At 44.3% G+C, this 17958-nt stretch overlaps 2 protein-coding genes across 2 annotated transcripts in view; one reads left to right on the top strand and one right to left on the bottom strand.

The window, feature by feature from the left end:
- Nucleotides 1-16095, top strand: part of RNF2 (ring finger protein 2) — a 16297-nt gene extending 202 nt beyond the window's left edge. Inside the window, exons 2-7 of the mRNA XM_042819703.1 lie at nt 9540-9628; nt 9827-9987; nt 10829-11044; nt 11806-12078; nt 12871-13042; nt 13975-16095. Of these exons, the coding sequence (XP_042675637.1) occupies nt 9542-9628; nt 9827-9987; nt 10829-11044; nt 11806-12078; nt 12871-13042; nt 13975-14076 (1011 nt within the window). The 5' untranslated portion in view covers nt 9540-9541 and the 3' untranslated portion in view covers nt 14077-16095. The remainder of the gene's footprint in view (nt 1-9539; nt 9629-9826; nt 9988-10828; nt 11045-11805; nt 12079-12870; nt 13043-13974) is intronic.
- A 1530-nt stretch (nt 16096-17625) lies between these two features.
- Nucleotides 17626-17958, bottom strand: part of LOC122160634 (zinc finger CCCH domain-containing protein 11A-like) — a 4563-nt gene continuing 4230 nt past the window's right edge. Inside the window, exon 8 of the mRNA XM_042819407.1 lies at nt 17626-17742. Within this exon, the coding sequence (XP_042675341.1) occupies nt 17626-17742 (117 nt within the window). The remainder of the gene's footprint in view (nt 17743-17958) is intronic.

The raw sequence follows: 17958 nt of genomic DNA, 5'->3' as shown, positions 1-17958 counted from the left end.
TGGTGCTGGTGCTGGTGCTGGTGCTGGTGCTGGTGCTGGTGCTGGTGGCGGCCGGGACCTGCCCCGACCCTCACCCGCGGGGCCGGGCACCGCGCTGAGGCAGGGCTGCTACGGCGATCTGCGCTCGGAGCCGCCCGCGGTCAGGTTCGGTCCCTCCGCTTTGCCCTAAGTGACACGGGGCTGCGGCAGGGCGGAGATCGGCGCTGCTGCGATGGATCCCTGGCGGCTCCGCGTCCCGGCACCCGCGCACGGAGCCGAGGAGGGCTGCCCGGGCTGTGTCACGGCGTCACGCCGGCGCGCGGAGCCACAGCCGGCAGCCCCGGCCCCTTATCGCGTTGTCGGCGCGAGGTGCGTGCCGTGCGGCTCTGCCTGTCGCCCTTTTGTCTCCTCGAAGCCTGCTCTTGCGGGACCTGCGGAGCCCTGGGCCCTCGGGTGCTGCCCCGCAGCGCGCTGCGTGTGAAAGGGGCGCTGAGCCGCGTGTGGGATGTTGGCCGTGAGCTGTTGGCTTATGGAGCGTGACTGGCTCAGCCGAGCGTCTGAAATGCAGTATTTCAGTCCGATAAATCAGAATGCAGCCCCATGCGGAAGCGGCCGCAGCTCCATCTGTGTGGTAGCTGTGTGTTGCATGCGGGCTTTTAAGGATTAAAGGGAATCGCTTGCTTGTGGAAAACCGGCTGGTGTGTGGATGAAATCATTTTTGCCTGGGGAGAGCTCTTCAATCAAACGTGCCATTCGTTCAGTGATGAGGAATTGATTTGTCATAGGAGTGCCCTCAAAAGGTGCTGTCGTTTTTATTCACCTGTGTTTTCATTAAGAAACTTTTGTAATGAGAGGATTTGACGTTCTTTCATGCCAGAGCTGGCGTTCAGCTTGTCAGCTGTGACAGAGGACACGGCTGAGCAGAATCGGGTGTCTTTGGAAATGTGCTGCGTGAGGGATCAGCGCTGTCAGTTCCTCCAGGTGGGAGGAATTATTACCACATGAATGCTGGCCGTATCCGCGCTATCAGTACCAAGCTTTGTGTCTTCATCAGGCTCCAGTGCTGGGATTCAAGTAATCCCAGGGCTTTCTTAGAGGTCATTTTCACACACACGGTGGTGAGGCACTGGAACAGGTTGCCCAAGGAGGTTGTGGATGCCCCATCCCTGCAGGCATTCAAGGCCAGGCTGCATGTGGCTCTGGGCAGCTTGGTCTGCTGGTTGGTGACCCTGCACATAGCAGGGGGTTGGAACCAGATGATCATTGTGGTCCTTTTCTACCCAGCCCATTCTATAATTCTAGGATTGGCTCTGGGAGTGATGGTTAAGAAACGCCTCTTTTTCTGCATTCACCTTCATAACAGCAGGATGCAGTGATGCAGTTACTTCATCGGTACTCCTGTATGTTCTAGGGGGATGTCTGGCGATGTGTGGAGCAGAGGGACTTACTTGGGCGTTTTTGGTGAACAGTGCAGAGTTCTGGTGATTTTGAGTCTTTTTTATCATGAAAGAGCAGTGTGGTGGGTATCTGTTGTACAGCTGTCTGTTTTAAACATGAAGTAGCTGTTGGGATGCACGAATTTCTTCAGCTTCTCTTGAACATTTCTCTTTCTTTCCCCCATGCTTTTTCATTGTTACTGAAATTGCCCTTTACCAATTTTTGCTGACTAGGACAGCAGTTTAGCAACGGTACAAAGAAAGAGGTTGGAGAATGGACATTGCTGAGCCTAAATTTCATTCTGTTTGTTGGTGAAGATAAGTGGCCTTAAAATCCTCATTTCCTGAGGAATGAGCAGAGTTCAGTATTGTGGAGCTGTTCAGACTTGTTGGGATGGGGAGGTATTTTAGGAATTACTGTCTGCCTTCCCCCTTTTGTGAGAGGGAGAGCTCTCCCAAGCTGCAGGAAGCTGACAGCAGCGTTCTGCCAACTAACTGAAAATCTCATCTGTTCCTTACTCTGCACCACTCAGGTATAAAAGTAAACTATTTTGGATGATTACCGGTTTTAAGTTGTGTAAGTATTGCTCATGTATTACTGTTTATAAAGTACAGAGCTTTATTTGAGAGAGAAATAACTTGTTAGCTGTCACCCAGCTTCCGAGGGAAGCTGCATGCCAGTGTTACAATGTGGTTTCTGTGCATCTATTGTAGGTCAATCATGTGTGGGATTGCTGCACTCTTTTTTTTTTTGTCTCGCAAAGCTTATGGGGGGTTTATTTTGTGTTTGTTAACAACCAAGTAGAGGAAGCCATCTTTTGTTGTTACCCAGGAAATTAGGTCGCTATTAGTTGTGATTAGCTTCCCTGACTGCTAAGTGGGCGAGCAATTCCTTGTGGCTCACAAACATATCCCTGGAAGAAATGAAAAACAAGTGTATTCCTTGACCTAATATTCTCAAAATTTCTCCCACAACATGAACTCATCAGAAATCCGTGACTTCCTGCCATTTTATTAATGTAATGTGATGGATAGTAAGTATGTTATATGCTGAAGAGAAGGATCACAGAATCATAGAATGGGCAGGGTTGGAAGGGACTTCAAGGATCACAAATCTCCAGCCCCCTGCCACAGGCTTGACCACCAACCTCCACATTCAGTACCAGCCCAGGCTGCCCCGTTCAAGCTGGCCTTGAACATCTCCAGGGATGGAAGGGGCATCCACAGCCTCTCTGGGCAGCTGTTCCAGCACCTCACCACTCATAGTTAAGAGCTTTCCCCTGACATCCAACCTAAATCTTCCCTCCCTCAACTTAAAACCATTTCCCCTTGTCCTGCAGTTATCAACCCTTTCAAAGAGTTGATTCCCCTCCTGTTTATAGGCTCCCTTTAGGTACTAAAAGAATGACCAGGTGGCTGACTCTGGGTGGTCCCAGAGGCTCTGGGAAAGCAGCATGCCTCATTTATGGCATGTTTGTTTTGAGCCTGTGCAGAGTTTCTTGCAGCAGCGTGGACCTGTGCCCTGAGACAGAACGGTCTGCTAAAGAAGTGGCTGAGTGGGTGTCTGTGTTAACTGTTGTTGAAATCACAAATTGGGAAGAAAGCAAATTGCATTGGTTTCCTAGTGGAAGTGGGAGAGGACCTCGCTTCTAAATCACTGCAGTCAGAGTCTGGTGTGGTCATTTCTAAGTGTGAGCACCTTGCTGGTGCATGAGCCTTCTGCCTTGGCTCCTGCAATGGCCAGGGCAGCCGCTGTGGTGGATGGGAGCAATTCTCTAACAGATGAGATGTGGAAGTAATATACCACGCTCCTGTTTCTTGTTGTCCTTTGAAGGCTTTGCTCGTGTTCACAGTAATGCAGAGTCCAGGTCTGGATGCTGAGGGCACCGAACAGCGCTCTGATGGTGAGGAAGGAGTCTAGAAGTTTGGGCCATGCTTCCTTCAGGCAGGAGGTGTGGTCTGGGGGCCTGCTCTGCAAGGTGAAATTCAATCCACGTTTGTTATCATCACCAAAATTTGGTTCACTTGCTCAGTAGAAAACAGCTGAGGGGTTTTCTGGAGACCTTGCTTGTGGAGGTGGGAAGGTTTGTTTGAACTGTAGTGTTAGCATGTTCATGGGACTTCAGTTAAAATGTACAGCAAAGTAAGGGACAAACAACAGGGCTATTGAAGTCATTGAGCTTAACCCTCAGCATATAGGGTGGCCAGTTCTCCCTTTCTGCAGCTGTTATTTCGGGGAGTAAGCAAGAAATTGGTCAAGCTCATGAAATGTGCCAGCAGTGCTGCGAGGGTTAGAAAGCACCATAGAAATGAAAGCCCTGAAACAGAGTTCTGTGGCCAGGGGTACATCCACCATAGCAGGATGTGTGCTGTTTTGATAGAATTGCATGCATGTAAAGGCTGTCTTCTGCTGCAGACTCTGAGGGTCACTGCATCATGGTTGTGTTAGCAGCATCAAAAATACATGTTCTTGTCAGTGTGGAAATAATGAGGTGCTAAATTAGACCTTGGTAATGACTGTTTTTCTTATATCAATTGTTGGTAAAGGTTTTTGGCATGCTTGGTGTCTTTGAGGTCAAGTGCCTGTCTGATTTATTGACTCACATCAGCAAGGAAAGGAACACAGCTCCATTTTTCAGTCCTTGCAGAAGGCGCTGGTGTTAGATGGTATTTTGGTACTCACATTGGACAAGATATAAATGGTGTGTAAAGAGTGAGTATCAGTTTGTTTTAGCTGTAATGGTCTGAATAATATGTTGCATTAAGACAGTGGGCAGTGTAGACTTTTATCATTATTTTGTACCACAAAATGAAACTCTTTTTACTTAATCCCTCCAATATAGAGAAGACTCAGGTTTTTTAGTTAATGAATAGCTTGGATTTGCAGTGTGATGAATTTGTGTAGCATTTGTAGGCATGGCAGCCAGAGAGAGATAGGTGTTCCAGTGAGTTCTGCACTACCTGAGGGCAAGAGGTGCAGAGAGCTCTCTGGAAATGGTCATCTTGTGTAGTGCAATGTTTATACCTCAGCAGATGTTCAGGAGGGCGTAGAACAGATGTAAATAACATTCACACTAAGGATTGAGGCTATGGACAATAACGAGGTGATCCCTGAGGCAGCATGAAATGGCAACTGATGTCTCTAGCAAGGAATACAGAGTACGTCAGAATAGACTGGAACTGGAGTGTCAGCTGTGTAAGAGCAGTGTGCACAGACATGCGGTGCTTATGCTTTGTTTTACTCTCTTGCTATTAATACACTGAGAAACACTGACTTTAAATCATACACTTTTGTCACATCCAGCATGTGACTGTTCTTCAGAGTGTGACAAAACAGCCGTGACCATGACCAAAATTCTTCATTTGTTGCTTTTTATTTATTTATTTTTTATGCTCTGACATCTAGCATGGGAGGATTGTCTCTTTTTTGGTCACTTCTACTAGCACGAGCTTCACTGGATTGTTCCTTAGGTGTAAAAGTAGATAGCAGCTGGTTTATAGGGGGTCATAGCACAAATGTTACCTTAGGTTAGAATGAGCAGCTTGACAACCAGATTGGAGATGCTGCTGTGATCTGTGGATCAGTTCATTTCAGTGCCAGTAAGTGGTGAATGGCAACTAACTAGAAGATACCGTGTCTTAAGGCACCAGGCAATTCACTTTCTTCTTCAGGAGAATAAATATGAGGAAGAAGCTATGAAATGGCCTCTGCTAGCAAGCTCTGTATTTCAGAAATGCTGATGTCATTTGACTGGGAGCCTGCTGTGGCTTTCTTAATGACACTGTGTCAGTTGTTGCTAGTAGGATTTTCTTATGTTGATGAGAAATGCCTGTTGAGTGTATAGGATACGTGATGGGAAAATGGGATTTGGAACTTGTTACTGAGAAAACTGAAAACGGAGTGGTGTTATTGCAGGGAACAGTCACACTGGGAAACCTTCTGTAGTGCTGTGCCTTGGGTTTCTCTGCCTTTCTTGGCTTTGTGGCTGCTCTGGGATGTCTTTGAGTCCGTTGTCTTGAATTAATTATGACTTATTTCTTTCTCTTGAATGGCAGTTCTGTAGGGCAGAAATGAGGTGGTGTGCCTGCTAGCTGCTCCCTGCAGGCTGAAAGCTCTGGATTTTTCTGTTGGACTGCCTAAAGAGGTAGGGCTTTGTAATTCTTGCTTTGGGAATAACCGTAGCTTCCCTAATCTTTATGTACTTCCAGTGCTGAGTGTGTTCAAACAGCACCTCATGTGATCTAATCTGTTCCTGATTCAAACTTTGTTATTGAAAGTAACAGAACAGAAGGAACACATCTGAACCTTCCTAGGGTGACCTTTCCCGTGGCTTCCACATTTTGAGCAACTGAGGAGCAATTTTAAATGGCAAATGAGAGAACCCCATGAAATGTCTTAAAGACCCTGTGATTTCAAGCAAACTGTAGAAATGCATGCTTCTGACTTCTAAGAATGTGTATTCACTGTACTACAAGTAAAATCTGTAATATTTTCATACAGAACAGGCTGGTGTTGTAAATGTACTTGAAAGCACTTGAGTGCTCATCTCTTTATTTACTTCTGTGAATAAAGTAAGAAAGCTGGATGGCAGGGAACCAGGTGGAAGCATTGTTAAGATGGGATTATGATGGTTGTTGCAGTGTCTGCACCATTATTCAGTTGTCTGGGAAGAGCATAATGGCAGCAGTGGAACCCACGGTGCAGGTAGGCAAGGTTTCCTTCTGGGCTGACACCATCTTTGCTCCTGCAGGAAGGTTTGAGGAGAGGTGGAAGCGTGGAGGTGCTTGATGGGGTTGTGGTGGTGCAGGTGGCTGTGGAGATGCATTTCCAAAGTCCAACGTGGGATCCAGGGATGGTGCTGTGACAAAAATGTGATGGATTTCTTATTTCCCAGCAGTGCTGTTGCCCAGGGAGTTACCTGTGTGCTGCGTTTGTCTCTTTCATGGAGTATGTAACAACAAGGTGTAGCCTTTATTGTTCTAATTCCTAGGTTCTGCCCCACAAGCAAAATGCAATGCTTGCTTGTTTGCAGGCTGGCATATAAGGGTGGAAAGCATAGTGCAAATACTTGTTGATTCTTATCAGATATGACTTTGGAAGCATATAATTGCTTCATAGTTTGTATTAAATTGGCATATTTAATAGCCTTTTAGTTGACTCTGATTTATGCGTTGCAGGTGATAGAATTGTAGTCAGTGTACAAAAGTATTTTGAACTCCAGCTTTGCCTAAGCGCTGCAGAACTCTCATTTTTTGTATGTTGCAGGCATCTACAAAGGAGCTCACTTATGTTACTGTGGCATATTAATTGATCAGTGTCTGGTGACAGCCCTGGAATTAGCCTATGAGTGTATCTTTCCAGTGTTCTGTGAGAGCAGCTGAATCGATTCACCTGATAACATTCCTTTTGCATTCTGTAGGTGCCTTTATATCTTCTCAAATTTTCATCCTCATGAATTCGCAGTTTGACTGCCAATCCATCAGCATCTATAGCTCTGTTCTAAGAGTTGCAAGTCTGAAATTCTGTCAGTCGGAGCTCTGAAGGAGAGGGCTGTTCTGCTCAAAACCCAAGGTGCTCTTGGATGCTATTGCGCCCTTGAAATGTGCGTGAAGAGAAGAGACAGTGTATTCTTGGAAGATGTTTATATGGTGTTCTGGGTCTCATTTTTCACTTAGACAAAAATATGACTGTTATGCTGTCTTGGGGGTCAGCTGACAGAGAGGAATTTCTGCCCTTGTTCTAAATTGAGTGGAAGAGCTCACAGAATGGCTTGAGTTGGAAGGGACCTTAAAGATTGTTGAGATCCAACCCCCTTCCTTGGGCAGAGTGCCCAGGGCCCCATCCTGCCTGGCCTTGAATGCCTCCAGGCATGGGGCATCCACAGCCTCTCTGGGCATCCTGTGCCAGCACCTCACCTCTGGGTAAAGAATTTTTTTCCTAATATCTAACCTGAATCTCCCCTCTTTTAGTTTAAAGCCATTCCCTCTTGTCCTGCCACTATCAGGCCATGTAAAAAGCTGCTCCTCCCTCCTGCCTATAAGCTCCCTTCAAGTGCTGGAAGGCCACAATACTCCAAGCTAAACAAGCCCAGCTCCTTCAACCTTTCTCCATAGGAGAGGTGCTCCAGCTCTCTGATCTCTTCATGACCCTTCTCTGGACCCAGAGAATTCTGCATCCAACAATTCTGCATCCTTCTTGTGGTGGGTGCCCCAGACTTGGACACCGTAGTGCGGCTGGGGCCTCACAAGAGCAGAGCAGAAAAGAACAGTCTCCTCCCTGCCCACAGCTGCCCCTCAGTTGATGCGGCCCAGAATGCAATTGCCCACCCTGGCTGCAAGTGAACACCGCTGGCTCATGTCCAGCTTTACGTCCACCAGGAGCCCCAGGTCCTTCTGTGCAGGACTGCTTTAAAAGAATTCTTCTGCCAGTCTGTACACGTATCGTAGTTCCAGGATTGCCCTGACCCAAGTGCAGCACCTTGCACTTAGCCATGTTGAACCTCATTTGGTTCATGTGGGCCCACTTTTTAAGCCTGTCCAGGTCCCATTGCATGGCATCCCTCCCTGCTATGGTCAGTGCTCAGAGATCAGCTGGTCTTGAGCAGGTCTAAAGGAGAGCTTGGTGGTTGTGGTTCTGAGCCTGCCAGGTTGTGCTTGCTTGGTCAAGGCAATTTTAGATCAGAATACGGAGTTGATGAAGTTTCATTCTTTACATAGGTGCCAGCTATTGGTGCCGCTGCACTGAGATTGTGGCTGTGAGAAGCAATGTGCTCCAAACTGATGTTCAACAGTGTCATCAGGGAAAGAAGTTAAACCTCATTCAGGTGCATTTGTCATGGCCAGCATGGATTTGAAAACAGATTGTAAGAACTATGAGAGCAGGAACTACTGAGTCTCCTCTTATTCATGAGATGTGATGAGGTTACTTATTTCTTTTGCTTTTCAGCATCTGTGAGTTAACCCTGTTACTGTGTTCTGGTCTTGACTCTATGTTCCAGAGGCAGAGGAGTTGTTCACTAGTGTCCAACAGGGCCATGTGGATCTCTCTGCTTTCAGGTAGCTTTAAGGCCAGTATTTTTCCTCTTGCAATCCCAAAGTGCTGTCACTGCATGCTTTAGGATGAGAATTAAGCACACCGCATATGAGATGAGAAGCTTTTAGAATAAAGCCTAGTGATTATACATCTTGACACTTGTACTGTGTATCCTGCAGTGTGGTCTCCTGTTGTTGCAGTAATGTTAATGTACTTGTTCTCCAGGCTGGTATTTTGGCTGGAGGCCTGGTGCTGGAACAGCCATCATGCTAACAAGCGTGAGCACTTGGGTTTGGGCAGGATGTGCTTGTGCATGTGGTGATCTCTGCTGTGGGCCATTGCAAGGAGTTCTTTGCTGCTGTGGAGCTGTGTGATGTGTGAAGCAAGCTTTTCTGGAGTGCCCCAGCCACATCTCTTTACAAAGTAATGATCATGCCTACATTATGTCAGGCTTTATTTCTGGTTTGGGTCTTTTTTTTCTGTAAGGGGAGAAAACTAATTTGTGAGCTTGGAGAAGAACAGATACAGTAATCTTTGCGGAGCTGCTTTCCTTGCTCTTAATTAAAGCTTAGAAAGTAAGAGAGGTTGACTCTTCCTGCAGAATTTGATGAACTTGAAACTAGATTATAACATGCCTGGTAGATGTACATCAAATCAGCAGCCAAAGGTGGATTCTAAGAGTTTGGAAATACAAGCCTAGCTTTAAATAAAAACGCAATAAGAGAAACTTATTTGACTGGGGTGCGTGTATATGAGAACGTATCCTGTGCTGGCTGCCACTGCCACCCCTGTGCAAGCCCATGCTCTGGGCCTTTCAGTTTTATCTCTCTTCTGCTTAACAGCCTGAATGGAGTTTTGCAAAACACTCATGGCTGGGGAGTTCCCTCAGTGTCTCTGGAGTGGGGCAGTGACAGGGACTTGCAGCGCTTCAGTGGTTTCTTGCTGTGTTTCTGTACTGTGAGCATTAAGGCTGCAGGGGCTGGAGCCCTGGGGAACAGATCACTTGGATGAAGGCCTGCTTGGGAGAGAGGGGAGCTGGTTCTGGAGCCAGGTGCACCTGACCATATCATTTTATTCTCTTCTGCTTCCAGCCATGTCTCAAGCTGTGCAGACCAATGGGACGCAGCCTTTAAGCAAGACCTGGGAGCTCAGCTTGTACGAGTTGCAAAGAACACCTCAGGTAACGTGTGCTGAAGAGCTGGCCTTCGGGCAGTTTGGTCTTTATTTGATACCTTTAGGAACTTGAGGTCTGGTTTTCCTTTCCTGATGTGGCTGAATATGTTCCTTGTTGTATTCTTATGTCTTTGTCTGAAGGCAATAACACATGCAATCTCTGTGTGAAATTTCCTTAAAGAACTTTTACTTTGTTTTACACCAGGAAGCGATCACCGATGGGTTGGAAATCGTTGTGTCACCCAGGAGCCTGCACAGCGAACTCATGTGTCCCATTTGTTTGGATATGTTAAAAAATACCATGACGACAAAAGAGTGTTTGCATCGTTTCTGTGCTGACTGCATCATTACAGCCCTCAGGAGCGGGTATGGAAATAGCAGGACAGGGAAAAGGGATTTCCCTTCAGATGAAAATGTGATCCTTTGAGCCCTGAGCGCTGCTGTTTCTGAGGATGGCCATCGCTGCAGTGTTCACAATGAATTCACTGTGCCTGTGGAAATTCTGATGAGTGATTAGCAGAAACACTCTTCTCATGAAAGAGAAACAAGAAATGCTGTCCTCAATAAAGAAATCACTGATATTTCTGTTACTGAAGCCTCTTGCTTTTACAAGAAAAAAGCAAAAAACGTGTGAACCTGATAAATTAATTAAATTAGAACAGAATGTTGGGAAGGACAAGACTGAGTTTTAGTTTTCACAGAAATTCGTGCTTGAACTCCAATATGGGTTCCTTCATCTTTATTTCGTTCTGCAGGTCCTATGAAGGACTGCACCTTTCAATATAATTTCCACTTGAAATGGAGACATTTCTAAGTAAAAATAAAGCCAGAAGATTAAGGGGAGAAAATTGTAGCATAGAACTCCTTGATTCTTCAGTCAAAATACATTTTGTTTAAACATACCTTAAATAAACACACTTTAAAAATTATAGCAAGGAGATGTTTGGTTTTTTTCCTTTTTTTTTTCTTCCTGTTTTGTTTAAGTACTTTGAGCTATCAGATTTGTCAAAAGATAGAAGCCCCATTCCATTCCAGATGTATTGTAAAGTTGAGTCATGATGGGTGCTTTCTCTAACAATTGCAGCATTAAGACTGACTTCTGTCATTGCCAGAGACTTAATGTTGTTCCCTCTCCTTATTCTATATCCTTATAGATATATAAAAAATTACATATTTTTTTATAATATATATATATTCTTATATCTAGCAACAAAGAATGTCCCACATGTCGTAAAAAGCTGGTGTCAAAAAGATCGCTGCGACCTGATCCCAATTTTGATGCTCTCATCAGTAAAATTTATCCAAGCCGCGATGAATATGAAGCGCATCAGGAGAGAGTGCTAGCAAGAATCAGTAAACACAATAACCAGCAAGCTTTAAGTCACAGCATTGAAGAGGGACTGAAGATTCAGGCTATGAACAGGTATGTAGTCACATAATTTGTTTAATTTGTCTCCCTTAATGCTAGAAATATGCCACTCCTCACTCTCTGTAGCAAGGGATTCTTCTCTTCCTCTCTGAAGGCTGCCAAAGTAGCTTTCAACTTTTGTTAAAAAAATGTTATTAGTTTTATTGTTTTATTAGTAAATAGAAACTTCGTATCACTGCCTGCAGCTTTACTGGCAGACACGTGTTGTGTTACCAATTTACAGGCATCATTCATTAGACCCCATCTGGAGTACTGCCAGGGGCCCCCAGCACAAGAAAGATGTAGAGCTGTTGGAGGGCCACAAAGATGCTCAGTGGGCTGGAGCACCTCTCCTGTGTAGAAGGGCTTGTTGAGACTGGGGGGGAGAAGGCTGCAGGGAGGAGCTGGGAAAGAGACCCCAAACTTTCTTCCATTAAATTGTTCTAAATCACAAATGAATTCATGTTTTGATTAAAATACTTTTCTGTTTTGTGTAAGGGGTAAAATTAACTGAATGAAGTTTAAAATGATCTCATGACATGCCTAAAATGCATTTGAGGAATAAGGAAAAATATGCAGCTTTGAATATGGGTATCTTTTTGTAAGATAGGATGTGTGTTATTTTTTAAGTCTAAATATCTCTGGAATGTTTCATGCTTGTGAATGCATAGTTCATATTATGTCAAGCTTCTGGCTTGACTGAGAAGAGAGATGTTGTATAGGTTGGATGAGTTCTGAGTGAGGATTAGTGTTTATTTCTACCTATTTGTCACCAGGTTGCAGAGGGGCAAGAAACAGCAAATTGAAAATGGCAGTGGAGCAGAAGATAATGGTGACAGTTCACACTGTAGCAATGCCTCAACACACAGCAATCAAGAAGCAGGGCCTAGCAACAAGAGGACCAAAACATCAGATGATTCTGGGCTAGAACTGGACAATAACAACACAGCTGTGGCCATAGACCCTGTGCTGGATGGTGCCAGTGAAATAGAATTAGTCTTCAGGCCTCATCCTACCCTCATGGAGAATGACGACAGTGCACAGACAAGGTAAATGGCATTATTCTTCTTTGTATATTCTGGTTTAATTCCTGCTGTTTCTATTTAGAACTTGTTGGGGCTTTTAAAAATCAGTTTGCTTTGAACCACCTTGAACCACCTCGGTTTAACATACACACCCTTCTCATTGCAGGTCAGATAGATGCTACTGCTCAACTTGTTTCTGTGCAGTGTTACAGAAACAAACTGTTTTAGGCCTTTGGTCAGGGATGAAGGTGGTTTTAAGAGTTTCTTGCAGTTCACAGGAGATACCAGAATGATGGTATGACATCTACTTACAATAAGATTCTCTGGAAATAAACAAGTCTCGTGCGAGTGTCAGCGATTTTTTTTGGAGCAGTCTTGTGTCAGTGTGATTTGTAGGCTGGAAGCTTTGCCTGGCATTTTTCCATCATCCCTTGTGAGCACAGACTGCAAATTTAGGATTGCAGCAATGAGCAATCTTGTGAAGTTTCCTCAGATCTCTTCCTGTCTTTCTCTTCTGATGAGACATTTCTCTACAGTGTCAGTAAATACATTACTAAATATAAGCTTCATCCAACTCTTCTTTTTGGTTTGGAATTCCAAGGGAGTTCTGGGGGTTATTCTGAAAGACAGAGAGAAAGCAAAACTTCTGGGGCAGGCTCCTGCAGCATTTGTGTCAGATTGGGATTCTTGCATAAAGAGGAGCAGGTAATGAGGCAGTAAAGAAGGGAACCTTTAGCAAGGAGCAGAGGGTTCCAGGTGTCTTTGTTCTGTATCTCTAATATGAACATGCGATTATTTTTGTGGTTGCTGTTGCAGATACATCAAGACCTCAGGCAATGCCACTGTTGATCACTTGTCCAAGTACCTGGCTGTGAGACTGGCTCTGGAAGAGCTTCGGAGCAAAGGAGAATCAAACCAGATGAATCTTGACACGGCCAGTGAGAAGCAGTATACTATTTACATAGCTACTGCCAATGGGCAGTTCACTGTAAGTGGAAGCTTTAAGAGGAAAACTGAGCATCAGTATGCCTCTGATACAGATATGATTAGAATCCATGGAGTTGGACTTCTCCTGAGTTGACATGGGGATAAAATTCATGGCACCAGGTTTCTCATTCAGAAGCAGATAGTTTGTTTTGCAGGAAAATGCACATAGTGGAACCTTGGTTAAGAGAAAAAGAAAGCATACAAATTATTTGGGGGAAAAAAAGCCACATTGATGCCAGCAACTATTAGCTGACTTCCTTCGGGTGAGGACCTGACCTTTGATTTCACAGTTAAAATTGGAGACGAAGAACACTGTTTCACCTGAGAACTCTCTTTGAAGAGCACTGCCTAGAAGCAGGAAATGTCTATTGAGTGGACTCTACTGCAGTATAATCTTCTTTTACTCCAGTGTAAAAAGGCTACTGCGAGCCTTAGATAGGGAAGAATTCCTTTTCTCAGTTGCTGACTAAACTAAAAAGTAGTATTGCACTTGGATTGACCTCTGAGCTTAGCCTTATACTTGAGCATTTTTTCTGAATGAAATAAAACTTCTGGTTAAGAGAGACACCAATGTTACCTGACAGTCTATTTGACAGTGTTCAAACATGGTGATAGAGTAGTCTTTAGAAAAGAAGCAAAGATGGTTCTAGTGTCCATATACCTGCTACTCTGTTTACATACAGAAGAAACATAAAATTCACTTCATTTACAACTGTGTGCACTTTGTATGCAATTAGCAAAGTTGTTTTTCGTGCTGTTTTAGTGAGATTGACAGGAGTCTGTAATAGCTCATTTTACTGCTTTTTGACCACAAGTGTTTAGTCAGTAACTTGTTCCACATTATCAGTGACTTCTTTAAGTCAGTAGTTGTGGATAGATTGCTGCCTGTGCACTATCAGGTCTTCTCACATCTTTTCTGGTGTTTTCTTCTAGGTATTAAATGGGTCGTTCTCCTTGGAGCTGGTCAGTGAGAAGTACTGGAAAGTGAACAAACCCATGGAACTGTACTATGCACCAACGAAGGAACATAAATAAGCTGTACTGGAAAACTGAGATGGGACTAACTCTCTTTTTATAGCTATGACTTCTTTAATATTAAAAGAAAGCACCGTCATTATCTTTATGGACAATACATTTGTGATGCCTTCAGGCTCTCTCAGTGTACTTATTAATATGATTAGACAGTATTCTTGATTGTATTTAATTTAGACTTTTTTGGTTGTTTTTCTCTAGTGCTTGACATGCTTTTGTTCCCAGTGTGTGATAACTGAACGAGTGTTCCAGTTTGGAATGTCTTAATTTTATCCAGGTAAATCTGGATTTCTAATACATTTGACACAGTTATAGTAGCCTCTGTGAAGTACTGAGCATTGGATGGCTAAGTCAGTCTATTCAATAGTAATGTATGCCAAGGAATGTGTTAAATGTTGTAATTTGCTAATGGTTATCCATATAAAAGATGGTAGAAAATTGATTTCTGATAGTCTTGCAACTAAAGGAGATCTCATTCCCTAGGAAAGATGAATTATTCAGTTGCTTTTTTTTTTTTTTTTTTAACAAATACAGCTATAGTGAGAAAAAGGACACTTTAAAAACCTTGCTACTTACTGAGCGTCAGTGCAAGGTGATTCCTGAGGTTGGTTTGCTTTTTAACAAAACAAAACCAAACAAACCCCAAACCCCTTTCCTGTGTAGAAATTCCAAGCTTGTTTCACACTGCAGTTTCCCATTTGACTCCTGTTGCAGTGGTAATCCTGTCCTCACAAACTTAGTCAAAATCTTATGGAAGTTTTACAGCCCTACTCTGTTCAGTATAATAACAGGTTTTCATTGAGAATGCATCAGAACTTGCTGTAAAGAATCTTCTTAAATGTCTTTTGAAAGCAAATCCCTTCAATTCCAGCACACTGACATAATGCAAAGTGAAATATTTTGCTTTACAGAATTCTTGCCACCCAGCTGTGAGCTTATCTCAGCTTCAGTTTGAGTAGGGAGGACTTCAACCATGAGCTGCTCTAAGATTACTTTTTTTTTTTTTTTGCATAGCTTTAACAAATGTGGCATAGCACTTTGGAAGAAAATTTTAGTACTTGACAAAGTTTACCATTTAGTGTCTTAAATTTAGGTTCAAGTTTTAAAACTTGGCAGTAGGTTGTTGTGTGAAGGCCAGTAGCTGCTGTTCATGTGCATGTTAAACTTCTCTTCCCTGGCACTGGACATTGTGGTCATGTCAGTGAGGGTTGCTTTGCCTTTAGCATTCTGTCTGACTGGAAATGTGTTATGGGAGATTGACTGTACTGTAAGACTTCCTGAGGAAGCCTCCACACATTTGCACCTGAAGCTTGAAGCAAAAAAGTTGATCTAATACATGAGAACCAACATCCTCAACCATGTCTGGCATGGTTGCTGTGCTCTTGGCTGCAGTCAGAATGAAGATGTGGAGTGTGGTACCTTAGCATTCAGCTGCTTGGGGACTCTCCTGGGAGGGAAGGCCCCTTTTATTGCTTCAGTCTTTCAAGACTCACACTTGAAAATATGTGTCTGACTGCTGCTTCAGATCAGCTTTATCCCTACGTGGAAACTACACAAGTCTTCTCTGAGTAATTACTGCCTCTTGTAAGGGCATGTTTTTTCATGACTGTAGAATGGAAGTATTCGGGCCCCAGAAGGCTGGGGGATAAACTTAATTAAGTAACTAAATCATTACCTTCTGTTGAAGTATTGGATCATACAGAGAATTAGTGCATGTCTGCTAAATAGAAACCAGAGGGGATGGGTGTGTTGTCATTCAAACTGCTTTCAAATTTTCAGAGAAAGTTCTACATCAGTTGCAGCACACCTTCCCAGGGCGACAGCAAAGGCAACATCCACTCCCTTGAGCAGGAGAGCTGTCAGTGAAGCTCAGCAGCCTGTTTAGGAACAATCTGTCGCTTTTGCCCAGTTCTTTAGATTGTGTGGGAGAACGTGAAGCTTTTATGTTCCTGTTCATGTTGTAGTGACTGTACGGAGTATTTATGTTGTCTAAATATTCTGTATGATGTCGTTGTTTGATTAAACCGTTGATTGCACTGTGACTCACTAGTGGTACCAACTATTTTATTTTCAAAATGACTTTGCTGCTCTGCCTTGTTAAGCCATGTTGTTTTTTCGTGTTGCTTTTTTTCTTTTTTTCTTCCGAGTACATGATATGTGTTAGGTACAGGTAAACTTTAGTATCCAAGCACAGTCGTGATGAAATTCCTCTTACAAATTAACAGCAAAAGCAAAAATGTTGCAAATGAGCTACTGGAAATTCCAGTACTGGTTCCACATCTGAAAAATGCTGCATGTCAACCAAGCCAGAGAAACAGCATGGAAAGAGGCATGCGATATCTCCAGCAGTGCTGGACGCAGTGCATAATGTTAGCCTGAACAACAACCACAAAATCCAGGTAGCATCAACTGCACACAATCCACGTGGCAAAAAGTGGCATGCAATGCACCATCACCAAATGCCAGCTCACCGGTAGCAACGACCTGGAAAGAAAGAGAACAAATAGCAAATGGACGGGCTGGCCAACTTCAGCAATACAAAGAAAGTCTCTCTTCCTCCCTATCAACTGGCATTTCAGCTGAGGAGGAGCTTTCCCAAGAGGTCCAGCAATTCCATGGGAATATACCTTCCTCTCCACCTGCATGGACAAGACTCTCTCCCAAGCAGGCTACAGTAGGTACACACACACACATGCCACCCTGCTTGCGTGGCAGTGGGGAGGCAATGAAGCAGTGGGACAGAAAAGCCACCTTGGCCCTAGTGGCACAGTAAGAAATTACAAGGAAAAACAATCACAAAAGGGAATTCTTCCAGGAAAACGCTGGATCCAGTTTCCCACGGGCAGCTCCCCAGAACAAAACCATGGCCTGATCTTACTTCTGAGGTTGATAACGAGCGTTTTGGTTTGCATTCATGCCAAGTGACTGGCGAGTAAAAGAAGCAGCACTAGAGGGGCCCTGCCTCCACTCAGGTGCAGGAAACAAAAATCAGATTAATTGGATTACGTTGATCAGATGGTCTGGCATGGCAGAAACACAGGAGCGTAATGCGACGGAGGACACTGGTGCACAGGAAACTGCGATGCCGTCGAGTTAGAAAGGGGCAGAACCCATCGGAATTACAACAAAGGGATCCCAGGAGCTAACTGGAAAAGTCACAAAAACCTCCAGAAGTGCAGAACATAATTAAAAAATAATTGCAAAGCACCAGCAAGAAGAAGTACAGCCTCAGTATAGGGGAAAAAAAAAAAAAGATTTTATTAAGAAAGAAATTAACATAAAAGAATAATGGATAGTATAATACAGCTTATGGGTGGATAGTGATAGGGCAAGGGGGAATGGTTTTAAACTAAGACAGGGGAGGTTGCACTGCAACAGGTTGAGGTTGTGCATGCCCCATCCCAGGAAGCATTCAAGACCGGGCTGGATGTGGCACTGGGCAGCCTGCTCCAGTACTTGGCGACCCTGCACGTAGCAGGGGTTGAAACTGGACGATCTTCGAGGTCCTTCTCAACCCAGGCCATTCTGTGAGTCTATGATTCTGTGAAAACACTAATGGGTTATGCTCTCAGTCATGTCAGAGAGCTCCTGAAGGAGCTCATCCGCATCCTTCCCTGGCTCCAAATCCACTCCTCCTTGCAGATCTCCACCTGAGAGCTCCAGCATGAGCTTCTCCCAGTCATCTTCTGCAGAGAAGCAAACTTTCCCTGCCCCGGTGGAGCACAGCTGCTGGCTCTTTGCTGTTACTTCAGGAGAGGCTGAAGCGGAACTGGAGTCCTCTGACTGGGCCACAGACTCTGCCCAGCATCCCTGAGCCATGTCAGAGGGTTCCTGAAGGAGCTCATCCACATCCGTCTCCAGCTCCAAATCCTCTTCTCCATCCAA

This window comes from Centrocercus urophasianus, unplaced genomic scaffold (assembly GCF_019232065.1).
Source record: "Centrocercus urophasianus isolate 14NV4802_14NV808 unplaced genomic scaffold, USGS_Curo_1.0 seq_18, whole genome shotgun sequence".
NCBI lineage: Eukaryota > Metazoa > Chordata > Aves > Galliformes > Phasianidae > Centrocercus > Centrocercus urophasianus.
The sequence above is the reverse complement of the archived record's forward strand: the minus strand, read 5'-3'. Positions and strand labels throughout refer to the sequence as shown.